This window comes from Schistosoma haematobium, chromosome ZW (genome assembly GCF_000699445.3).
Source record: "Schistosoma haematobium chromosome ZW, whole genome shotgun sequence".
In the NCBI taxonomy this organism is placed as follows: Eukaryota; Metazoa; Platyhelminthes; class Trematoda; order Strigeidida; family Schistosomatidae; genus Schistosoma; species Schistosoma haematobium.
The window spans coordinates 15,940,110-15,952,775 of record NC_067195.1 but is presented as its reverse complement, the minus strand read 5'-3'; the positions used below and the strand labels follow the sequence as shown (position 1 = coordinate 15,952,775).

Below are 12,666 nucleotides of genomic sequence, written 5' to 3'. Positions count from 1 at the left end.
TTTAAGGGATAGATGGCCCTAATTATTCATGAAATGCACACTGATATGCAACATTCTTCATTAACAAAACGAGGCAGTTCCAATTCATCGTAGAAACATAATCATTATAGCCTATCACTATTAATCACAATAGTTTAGATAAGGACTGTACAATATTTCTCATTAATAATCTGCTTTGGTGGATTGAATTCGTCACAGATTGATCTTACTTGGGTTGTTAGTAAAAATCAATGGAGCACTGAACGACCGTTTCGTCTATGATGGTGTTCATCAACAGTAAACTCCTATGAATCATAGTAGGATCGAACATAGGTTCTTCAGCACTTTGCATTAGAACTACTAGAAGAGTGTTTAACGATACTATCCATTTTCAATCAATTCTCAACATGATGTGATGATCATTTCATGTCATCGGTAACAACAGTTTCACCGTCAATACGCCTGAATTGACAGTTATGAGCATTTTCAGAACTTTAGAAGTATTTTTAAATATTTAATAGATAAGCTTGCATTTAAACCAGTAGACAGTATATGATAGCACACTCATGTTGTAGTTTGACAGTGCTATTCTGTTTTCAGTGCATAACTGTAAATTCCATTAATGCATGAGTTTATTAGAGCGATAATTATCTATAACTACTGTTAGTGAGAGATTATTGAAGATGATAACTTAATCAAGTGGTTCTAGCGACTCTGATTTTCTTTTAAGCTTTGACACCTATGCTTTCTCCTCATAGGATTGCACATGACACAAAGTTGAGTACTTCGATTTTAGTTGTATTAGTCTCAATACAGCAATGGTCAACTGAAAATACCAGTTGTATTTCATCGTCGACAAAGTGTTAACAATCAAAACAAGAAAATCTAAACAGCATTAACTACTGTTATAGTGCCATGTGATTTATTCAGACTTTTGACAGATAAATGTGTCTAATCAGTTCAGTTATTTCGTCACTTATAAATTTACTGTTGATACTTGTTCAACTGTGGCTCTAATCATTTTTCATGCTCATGCGTATGATAATATTTATTTTTCTATCCACTTTCTGTACTTCTTAAGTGGCTTACGAAAGCCGAGTCATTTCATTGTTCGTCGAGTCAGTGCACTACCAAACGCCGATTCTTCATAAATTCGCTAGATCTTTCATTCCTTTTCTGCCGTTCAATTTCAACATGTTTAAAATGTGAGTATCATAAATAAAACTCGTATTCAACTTTTGATATCTACAACGTATCGACGTGATTTGTCGACAGAATGTATACGAACTAAACTGCATGAATATTTCAACGGCATCATTACCGCATCAACACGATGGGGTCAACGATGCGGTTCTCACATATGAAATTTGCTAAAGACAGACAGAACAAAGTCGTTTTCTAGACAGAGCACTTTATAAGCTAAAATATTCATTTCAATAAGGGTACAAACATAGAAACATTCTTCACAAAGTATAATTCATTGCACAAAATATTAAGCGTAACATCCAATTCAATCCTTGGGCAGTTTTTCGATTATCTTTTCAAACCATGATTGCATCAATTCAGCACGTTGAGCACCTGTGGCCAAGACTTCTTCGTGGTTCGCCTTCACACTGCTTTCAACATCCAGCACACTTATATTTGTAACTAGTGAAACGGCGAACACTTGAATTCCACAGTGCCGAGCAATTACAACTTCCGGAATCGTACTCATACCTGTAATACATGGTGAGATAAGCGTTAGCACATAGACTTAATGCTCTGTAAATAAATAGACGAAAATGAGAGAGTTTGACTGTTTTTCTTCGAATTAAGAGAATGTATCCTACCTAAAACACGGATCAAAGATGTGAGTTAATTACTAAATGACGTTTGTTACATGATTATTTAATTACTTGTTGAATATTCGAACAATGATGAATTAAACATCTACAACATGTCTGAGTTGGATCGACAGTAAATGCATATGAAATTCGCCAACAGTCAACCAAGAACATGCTCTCAAATATCACATGAGCATTTACCGTATTTTCTCTAAACAATACAGAAATCTGGAGTGAAGACACACCGCTTGCAACTTATTCTCATAAAACTGAATGAGTAGCACGTTACTTCAAAGCACTCAACAAATCTAATCTGACGACGTAAGGTTTTCTCATTATCTGATCAGTTAATTGAACAATAACTGACTGCAGACAGGCACTGTCTGGATGAAAATGGTTATTAAATACCGGACTGTTCCAGAACATCGAAATATCTTACTGGTGATATACAAGGTGTCTTTTGCAATCACCTTCAGAGGTTTCATCAAAAGTCAATGGATAGGCAGTTCCCCGCGTTTGAACTGATGTTCGTTGAGAAAATTTGAGTAAGTATTTTACTCATGCAAGGTACTTTGATTTAGACTAAATATCTGCCTAAAGTATTCTAAATACCAATCGATCATTGTTCTGATATTTTGTGGTTCCCACAACATACATGTTTCATTTTAAATGGATTTCAAAGATTTAATATCTTGAACAAAATAAACCATAGTTAATAGTCACAATCAGACTGATACAGTTTTGAAGCTGCCCCAAAATAAATACACTGTTAGCTACGTCTCTGAAGTATGCATGGAGCTGAAACATTTCCATGTGACCTGTTATCCGTTGATCACACGGAAAATGCTTAACTGATTAAAGCTAGCGTAGAAAATGTCTCCTGTAACTAAAAAAAACCATCATCAACATTCTATTTTAAAAGCATGCAGTTTAAATGTCATTTAAATTCAGTAAATAAATGGTTGTTTAATTACCGACTACATCACAACCCATGTTAAGAAGCATTGTGCACTCAGCAGGTGTTTCGTAACAAGGACCACCATTCATCACGTAAACACCTTGGTGAACCGAATCCCCAAATCCGTTTTCTACAGCTACTTGCATAGCCAGTTTTCGCAGGTCACTGTTATAAGCATCCGAAAGTGCTGGGAATCGAGGACCAAATCTACGGAAATGAGATTAAACACAATGTAACATACTCCTCATGATTCGGTCCGACCAAAACATTATTTAATCCCAGTCCAGGAAGATAAATATGATCTTTTAAGATCACGAAGTCACCAAGTTTGAGACTTCTGTTGAGACCACCAGCAGCATTACTAACCATAAGAATTTTGACTCCCAATAACTTCATCACGCGTATGGGAAGAGCGATCTATGGCAAAGAGATAATTGACCATCACCAATGTATTACCTTGTCATTGGTATATCCCTCGTACATGTGAAACCGTCCTTGCATTACGACTACTTTTCGGCCGCTCAGAGTTCCAAATATCAGGTTCCCGGAGTGTCCAATAACTACAAATGTTAATTTAACGTATGCATCTACTTACCAGACGTTTGAGGGAAGTTGGGTATCTTTGTGTATGGAATTATGGTTTTATCTTTCACCCCATCAGCCAACTTCCCCAGACCACTTCCACAAATGATCCCAATTTCTGGTACGATACTTATCATTTTTTGTATATGATCTGCTACTTTCTTGACATTTTCAATGTTAGCAATTACTGACTCAGGCCTGTGATCAAAATAAGATGTATCTTTTATGTTAACTTACATTTACAAGCAGCAACTTTTGTACGATGCTGAAAGTAAGAGGAGAAAATTGAATAAAACGCAGAATTCATGTTAAAAAACATTAATTAGTTTCCAGAAGTTCAAAGCTAAATAACCGTTTGTTTGATCTATTTGATCGCTTAATTTTGCCGCAAACATGTAATTTGTGTTAACTCGAGAAAAATAATGAATTTCACCAAAAACCTATCTTTTCTTCAGAATTGTCGATTTCATCGCAAATACACTTCCCGCCAGCCGTTTTATGAGAAAAATCGATGAAGGTTTAGAAAATTTTATTCTCGTACGTCATTTTACATACAAGTATCTACTGGGTATCGCTATTTGTAATAAATTTAGTGGTAATGTTCATTTAGTACATCCAGAAGCCTAAGTTATGTAACCTGATTAGGCAGTAATATAATCACAATGATGAACACAATCTTAGCTTTCATTAATTCGCGCACTTTGAGTTGTGGTACATGATACACGTCTAAGATAATCAGTTTGCTTCATTGCCATACTAAAGTTATGTATGGGATCTTTAAGGACGCCAAAAGCGCAAATCATTGTTTTGTTTATTAAATAAGTAGTCTTCAGAGATGTACGCTTGGTGTCCAGGATCATAAAATGAACAGGCTAAAAAGCCCTTAACAGCTACAGAAACTGTCTATAATTGTTCAGTGGATGACTGAATGAGAAAGCTTTGAGTAAGCGAGCTTAAGTGGATTCAATATAAATGATGACCGTTGTATTTCATGTAAAATAATATTTTCGTAGTGATCACTGGAGCCAGGAGGACTGAAAATTTATTTTTATTAACCACTAAAATGTGAGTATCTGAACCGTAGGGCTGTCACTCCCTGGTTACAAAGAAAACAACTGTTTTCAGAAATCGGTCAGTTTACAACACATCAAAGAAAACAAAAATCAACAAAATAAAGTGCAGATAAGTTGAATCATAGTGAGATATACACTAAAGCTGAGCACGGTAGATGTGATGAATAAAAAGGAATGTAAAACAATGAAAATAATAGGATAATGGCTTAGACTTAGATAAAGATGACACGTTCATAGACATAAAGAAATATCTTTAGTTTGTCCCACTTCATTTGTAGTTTCAAAGAATATTATGACGATCGGCAAGCCAACTTTGTTATAACCTGATTAATTCAGATTATACGGCGTGAACGTTTGCAAAATATTGGATATGTAGATCGATCGAATGTTTATAATCTGCATTCTTTCGATCCGGTGTGTACAAAGTGCATGAAACATCAACATAGAGCACGAAACGACAAAAATAACCCAGAAAACATTTATTTGAAGCTATGTTGATAGTTTTATACCTCGAAATTCTCTATAATCACTAAAGATATTATCTTTGAAATTACGAAGTAGAATTCAAATACGTTTTCCGAGTTTGTTCATTTTAAAAATCGATAACAGCATAACGATGAATAGATGGAGACAAAAGAGCCATACAGTTTGTAAAACCTAGCGGGACTTACTGGGTTAACGAGCTGACGCGAAAGCCGGTTTGGAATTCAAAATGATATAAATAGTAAACTATGACCGTCAATATCCAATACATTTGTCAATAGCTTGTATACTTAATTATATCTGGTACAACTCGCGAAGGAGCATAAGTCGCTCAACAGCACTCTCCATCCAACACTGTCCTTCGCAGTCTTTTCGAGTTGTTTACAGATGCTGTTCATTATTTCGATGTCTGCATCCAATTCTAGGTACAGTGTGTTCGTTGATTTCCACTCTTTCCCTCTCCCTCAGGATTCCAAGTTAGCACTTGCCTCGTGATGCAGTTAGATGATTTTCACGAGGCATGTCCTATCCACGTCCAACGTCTTTTCCAATATCATCTTCAATTGGAAGCCGGTTTGTTCTCTCCAACAGTAGGCTGTGCTTGATGGTTTCCAGTCAACGGATATTGAGTACCTTGGGTAGACAATTGTTTAGAGATACTCGTACATTTTCGGTGATAGTTGTAGTTCTCCAAGTTTCAGCTCTGTACAGTCGAACTGTCTTGACGTTCGTATTGAAGATTCTGACTTCGATGTTGACTGACAGTTGTTTTGAATTCCATGTGTTCGTCAAATGTGGAAATTAGACACCTGTTTTACCAATCCTTGTCTTTACGTCTGTATCAGATCCTCAATTAGTTACCAATAACGCTGTTCAGATGCTTGAACGTATTCACCTCTTCCAGAGCTTCTTCATCAAGTGTTTGCCATGTTGTATTTGAGGACCTTCGTTTTTCCCTTATGTATGTTGAGGCCTACTGAAGCAGAGAACGCTGCTACACTGTATGTCTTGAACTTCATTTGCTCGTGTATACGAGACAGGAGGGTAGGTTGTCTGCGAAGTCTAAATCCTTTGGTTGCATCCGAGCTGTTCATTGTATTCCGTGCTTCCGGTCAAATGTCGAGGTCTTCGCAATCCAATCAACCATCAGAAGAGAAAGAGGGAGAGTGATCAGCCTTGTCTAACACCGATCTTAACTCGGAATGAGTCTGTCAGCGGCGCTTCATGCTCCACTTTGCAATGTGGTCCATCTTATGAATTTCGTATGATGTTGACAGTTTTCTCAGGTACACCATAGTGTTGGAGAAGGTTCCATGAGGTTCTCTTATCCACCCTGTCAAGTGCTTCCTCATGGTCAAGGGATTTGATGTACCGTGACAAATTCCATTCAATTGGTCGTTCAGCGATTATCCATAGTGTCGTTTTTCGGTCTGTACACGAACGATCCTTATGGAATCTGATCTGTTGACCTTGAAGTTGGGTGTCTACTGAGTCTTTCATCCGGTTCAGCAACGACCTGTCAATATTTTTTCATGTTACTATTAGTGGCATGATGCCTCCTTAGTTCTCACACTTGACAAGAGATGTGCTTCTTTCAAGTATGTCAGTGGCACTTGTTCCTCCTCTCAAATCTTGCTGAATGGAACGTGGAACATGTTTGCATTTGCTTCTATGTCTGACTTCAGTGCACCAGGTGGTATATTTTCAGGTCCTGTTGCTTCCTCACTCTTTATTTGTTTGATGGCCATCTCGATTTCTTCGATCGTTGTTGGAGTGACATCCAGAGGAAAGTCTGTGTGTGTTGTTTTGACATCTGGTTGCTTCAGTGAGGCCGATCTATTGATGAGTCCTTCAAAGCGTTCTACTCATCTGTCCCTGTGTTCTTAAATCTCAGTGATTAGTTTGCTTTGTTTATCCTTGATAGGTCTCTCCGGTTTACTATATTCCTCTGCTATTTTCTTCGTCATGTCAGATAGTTGTTTCATAGTTCCTCCTCTTACAGCTTATTCCGCTCACGTTGCCATTCTCAGTCCATTGCTTTCTCTTCTATATCTTGGCGGGAATAATCTTGAGGACGAGAGTCTGTTTGCGTAAGATTTGTTCTGTGGCTCCATCACACATTCAGTTCCGTCTTCGTGTACCTGTTGAGAGAGCTTTATTTGTCTTGAAGTGAAGGGTTGAGGTTAAAATTTGGACATCTCATTGAGGAAGTGCAGGCGTTTCTAACAAAACCAGATGCGAATCTTATGTGTCTGCGTCATGTCTTCCCATAGAATGAAGAATCGCGGTAACTTTGGCTATATCCCAGTATTGATGTGGTTGGTGTCTGCCATCCCTGTAGTTACAAGCTCTAGATGCCTCCTGAGGATACTCTTAGGAGAGGAATTTCGTAAAGGAGTACGTCATTTGTTTATTATGATACAGAATTTCGATGGGATGACATTAAGAAGTTTAAGTCCTAATGCACTGTCTACAGTTAATTATCTCTATTACTGTTAAGTCATTTGCAAGCTCAAGTGAGTCCTTCTATCCCATTATGGGCAGCCACCTATTCGCGTCGTCCGTGAGGATTAGTGCTACTGAGTTAAGTTGTTTTACACTTTCATCAATAAGAAATAAGATAAAGGAATGAACAGAAGATGGCCCTCTTGATCCACCTTGATGCAGAACATTCTGCTCTGGAAGTGATTTCGCAGCCTAGATTGAAGTTAGTCAGTGAGATTCGTCATCGATTGCTTTGCTTTAGACATATATGTGGTGCGATGCTAAACTTGTAGTCAAATTCGAAAAAGATTGTATGAACTGGAATCTTCCGGTTCCAGCATCTCGTCCATATGTCCCATTCTATGAAAAGATTATACGCGTTAGACCTTCTTTTCTTGAACTCAGGTTACGCATCCTTGAGGGCGCTGCTTTTGTTCAAGCATCTCCTTATTTCGTCATTGCTCGACACTATTTTGGGTAATGTGACTGGTCTTTTATCAATAATGAATTTTCCTATCTCCTTTCGGAAGATTTGGTATGACATAGGTTGATACCGTTCTTATGAGGTTGTTTGGATTGAAGTACTATTTAAATATTTTACATACCATTATTCTGATGATATCAAATCCTGAAGCCTTTCCCGGTCGCAAGGACATCAGCTCATTCAGAACTAACTTTCAAGTTAGGTGGACGTTTCCCAGACTGTTGCCTGGTTACAGTATAGAAGTACGTATCACATTTTGTAGCCTCCCAGTTTTGTTAGGTGTCAAAATGAGCACTGAATATTTTTGTCGCTTGTCGGACGTTAAAGTTATTTACAAGTTCATCAGCTTTTCTTGAACATGAGCGGGAGAAAACATTCTGCTTATCCTTGTATAGAAATTTCTCCTGTCTCTTGGCACTTTGGAATTGCATCCGTTTCTCAGGATCAAATGAGAACTGTTATTCAAAATGTTGTAGAGAATCCTTCCACATATACTAGGTCCTCCATTTTGTTTATAATACGCAGTATGTGCCTAGTTTGTCACGTGCCTTTTCAGCTTAGGTTTCGCTGTCTGAATGACAAAGCAATCTATCTCTCTGTTGTCACACACTAATTGCTCTCATCACTCTAGTCGGTATGGGATGTGTTGAGGATGTTCTCTCATAACCGCGCAGTCTACATGAGTGTAAAATAATAAGACGTATTCTGCTTCTCCCGCGATAACTCACTTATGATCGTACTAAAGATCACTGTACCTATTTCTTTTTTGACCGGTTAGTCAAACTAAGAGCAAGAATCTAGATAGGTTTGCCATTATTAGAGATTTGTTTTCGGTATTTAAGTAGAGTGGCCTGAGTTGTTCACATTATTATGATGTTTGTTATCTTATCTTACTTTCGGTTTTCGTACTAGTCTTTCATGTAATCATAGTTTAAGTATTGGTCGAAATGTTAGTACTGAGAATATTACTCAGTAGTCTAAAGCGTTGGATATGGAGAAATGTAAGGAAGAGGTGTATAAGATTAAGTGTTCTGAAAGCTCTATTCTTCTATAACCTTTATACATACATATCTTTTGTCTTTTCCGTCAAAAGTCTGAAATTGCGAAGTCACATGTGATCGTTCTGACAAGCACATTTGCATCGGTCTAGTAACTTTGTCACGAGTCTTTTGTTCATGAATAATCACGTGTGCATGTCTTGCGATCGGTGCAACTCAAAGTGATCTAACTTTGGTATGACTTTGGTTTTCATATCATTGTGGTTACTTTCGAATAGGGAGGATATATTTTGTGTCCTTGGAATGAATTAAATACCTCGATTCGGTAGTAGAAACTACGTTTTCAGTTATTGGTAACAGGTCAGCTAGATAATGTCAGTTCGGAATTTAGACTCCAACCAATGTAAAGAGGATGTTTATTGAACTCGCTTGGTTGTGGTACGTTATGGCTTCAAGGTTATACTGACTTCTGATTGATAATCGTGTTGTGAAAACTATGAAGCCTATATGAGTAATTAGGACAGAAATCGTCAAAAGTAACGAATAATGTAAGTGTGCAAACGAATGGCAGATAAACAGGGCAAATAAGAAGCAAAGTAGGTGAAAATGCTGTTTAATCGGTACTAACGGAAATGGTGATTGTGCTATACATGGCGATTTGTTAAGCTTCCAAGTAGCCGCCACACTAGTCGAAGAACCACAAACCTTAGGCAAGTACGGAATTTTCAAGGCTTTTTTACGAAGTGGTCTCTCAAAAGGGCTGTTGCCACATTGGCTGGGAGATATTTCTTGATAGATGTGAATTGCAATAGGAGGTTTGAACCTACCTGAGTGTCTGACAAGTGAATCCGTGCGGTGTCATGTTTTTGACAAAGCAAGAAACAGTTCCAAGTGGTTGTTATCTTCCGACTACGAAAAAATTGACTTATGTTCTCTCTGTATGACCACTGGCATCCAAACTCTCAGAATTCGACCGTAAAAACTTCCTTGAAGGGGAACCGACACAGGCTAAACTTATCGTAGTTATATTGTTCTCAATCGATTAGTATGTAGATGCCCCTATGGGGGTTATACAAGTCCCTATCTTTTTACTAATGTACAGATTTTGGTGTAACTGGTGCAAATGAGGGCTGGTTGGCAAATTATATGTTCAGTCATTGATGAAGATTAAGGAGTATTAAGAAGATTCCTTGTGATATTCTAGATGTTGTGGACCTTCAATTTGCACACAGCACATTTACGTTTGGCCAAAACCTCGACTTTTTTGGCTATGAGTAGGCGGTTCGCTGTCAGTTGATAACTTTACACTGGAACAAAATTCTCAATCCCTACCATTTATTTTGTTCAGGCACTATATTCCATGCAGCACACTACGTTATTGTTGTAAATGGTCCAACTAGACAATAAAAATGTCTCCACTGACTTCGAACCTCATAAGGAAATATATGATCTCTACAGCGATGGAGCTTGATAGACTTTAAACTCGACTATGTTGAGAAGCTGGAACGTTCGGCAGTCTAGCACAATGAATGTTCACAATCGCGAATATCACCGGTGATATAAATACCGTTTCTAATAGGTAGCTGCAGACAAATGCATTCTATGCCACAAACAAATGAATATCAAAGCACAGTCCCTAACTGACATCTAGGATGCCATTTAAGCACAACTGTAACTGTACGTTTTATTAAATATATAGACCAAAGGCATCACCGGACAGTTCGCATAGTGAGTTGCTACAAAAGCTTTTCACAATCGAACCTTTGCTACATAGGTAGATGAATCGCAGAAGCATACAAAACTAATTGTTCTTCGATATGAAAAACTGTTCCTGGAAGATAGTAAATGACCAAATCAATTGTAGATAGCCATACACGGCAAACCAAGAGATTAACTGCCAAGAAATGGGACTGTTTGAAAAACCCGTGGGTAAAATACCCCAAAGTAGCAAATATTTGGTTAAATAACTAAAATTAATAGTGATTCATCCTTACGAAAATATGAGTATGCTAAATACGAGTGAAAACACTGAGGGGAACGATGATAAATACAGCGTGAAACAAAGGACTACTGTTATATTACATGCGGATTTTAGGGATGCTCACATACTGACCAGTACAAAGGATATGACATGTGAAACATGTCACTGTTAATCACCGACTCCAGACATTACGAGGGAAGATTCGTATACGCTAGTGGAGAGAAGCCTCTATGTCACTAAGGTAGGTCCTCAAACATATCAAGATAAACGCTTTATAAATGCATATTGACTGAAACAGGACGGTTGCATCTATGCATCGTTGGTATGGCGAATAATCTTTCCATTTACGTTGGATTTTTCTGCTTAGCATTGCTTATTTCATCTTCTTAACAATCACGCAAAGTTGATCCGTTAATGGTCCAATGGAATATAAAGAGTTCAATATAAACCACCTCTAACAAATTAGCAGCCAACAAAAATTTTGAAGTTTATTGATGACCGTCGGTTCAGAATTACTAGAATTGCAGCCAATTCTTCAAACTTTGAAGTGCATTGAGCCTTAGTGTCACACATGAGAAAATTCAATGAATCTGCTCTAATTCTGAAATCTTTGTGTGTTCACAGTAGTGAAGTTTCTGAATTTTTTTATGTTAGTGTGATAATTAGGAGCATTTGAATTATTGTACGAACTAGGAGTCCTAGAAATAACGCACATTAATCAACAAATGGTAGATGAGCACGAACGAATGTACTGTATTTGAAATTCGAAATCATGCAGTCAGCAATTACAAAGGAATCATTAGTTCATGCAAACACCAAATCCACCACAGCTTAAATGATGATCTGAATTTCTGCAATCAGTTCTACTTCTTGTACTTAGGTTCATCCTGTCTGTCAGACTGTGTATTTGGTGTAGACTCTGTATGTTCTAGAATGTATTCATTAGTATTATGATTAACAACTGCAATTTGAACGGATTCACCTGGGTCCTGGAGTGTTATACAATCACTATGTCGGTTGTGTACTGAAACCACTGATATCTGGAATCTGAACCATAGACCTTTTAACACTATCCTCCCCCACGAAATAATGTTGAGTCTTCATATCCTCAAGTTATGAATGAAGAGGCTTCATCTGAAACATGCTTCTCACATTGACTAGAGTATTCATTAGAAGTGACATCATGATAAGGATAAACAACAGTTGATATGAAATCATCCGAATCGTAATCAAAATCGAGCTCATTTAGTACTTGTGCTTCTCATTGAACAAGTTTCCCACAAGAAGCAAATGCATTATGAGGATAAATAATATATGATATGACATCAAGATTTTATTCTTTTGAAATATTTTCCTCAAATTTATTAAGAATGTCATTGGAGAGTAATGAATCATTAGAAAAATCAGCTTCTATCAAAACTGCATCAGATTTTCGATTATGATTTGATTCACTCAACATATTTTCCCAGATTTCTAAGAGATTTCGTCAGAAATATATGAATCATTAGACGAACGACATCTGGTGCAGTAACATGAGAGATCTGATAGGAAGTCGGTTGATTAGAAAATTTTTTCTCACAATTAATCTGAGTTTCACTCAACTCCGAACTGCTATGTGACTCTATACCGCTTTTTGAAGTTGTGGATAAAGATAAATGATCGTTAGAAACACCCAACCGAATATGATCACAATTACAAATTTAGGCATTATTTGCAGCTGAATGAGCCATAGTATCATAAACTGACTGAATGCGTCTAATCTCACCAAATTTAAAATTACTACATACGCATGGATTAAATGAGTTAAACCTGGACAAACTT

The 12,666-nt window shown here is 37.3% G+C and overlaps 1 protein-coding gene across 1 annotated transcript; it reads right to left on the bottom strand.

Annotated features, from left to right (window-relative positions):
• Window positions 1–827: 827 nt before the first annotated feature.
• On the bottom strand, window positions 828–5,239 carry MS3_00002870 (uncharacterized protein). Its single transcript, XM_051210525.1, has 7 exons — window positions 5,087–5,239; window positions 3,580–3,607; window positions 3,356–3,540; window positions 3,217–3,320; window positions 3,002–3,177; window positions 2,777–2,967; window positions 828–1,695 (listed from the first exon to the last, which is right to left on the bottom strand). Coding segments are annotated over exons 2-7 (864 nt in total). The 5' UTR covers window positions 3,582–3,607; window positions 5,087–5,239; the 3' UTR covers window positions 828–1,489.
• Between the last annotated feature and the right edge of the window lie 7,427 nt (window positions 5,240–12,666).

Coding starts and splice junctions, on each gene's coding strand:
- MS3_00002870 (XM_051210525.1), bottom strand. Junction 3,178..3,216: donor AGGGATATACCAATGACAAG/GTAATACATTGG, acceptor TCTTTGCCATAG/ATCGCTCTTCCCATACGCGT. Junction 1,696..2,776: donor CATGGGTTGTGATGTAGTCG/GTAATTAAACAA, acceptor CATGTATTACAG/GTATGAGTACGATTCCGGAA.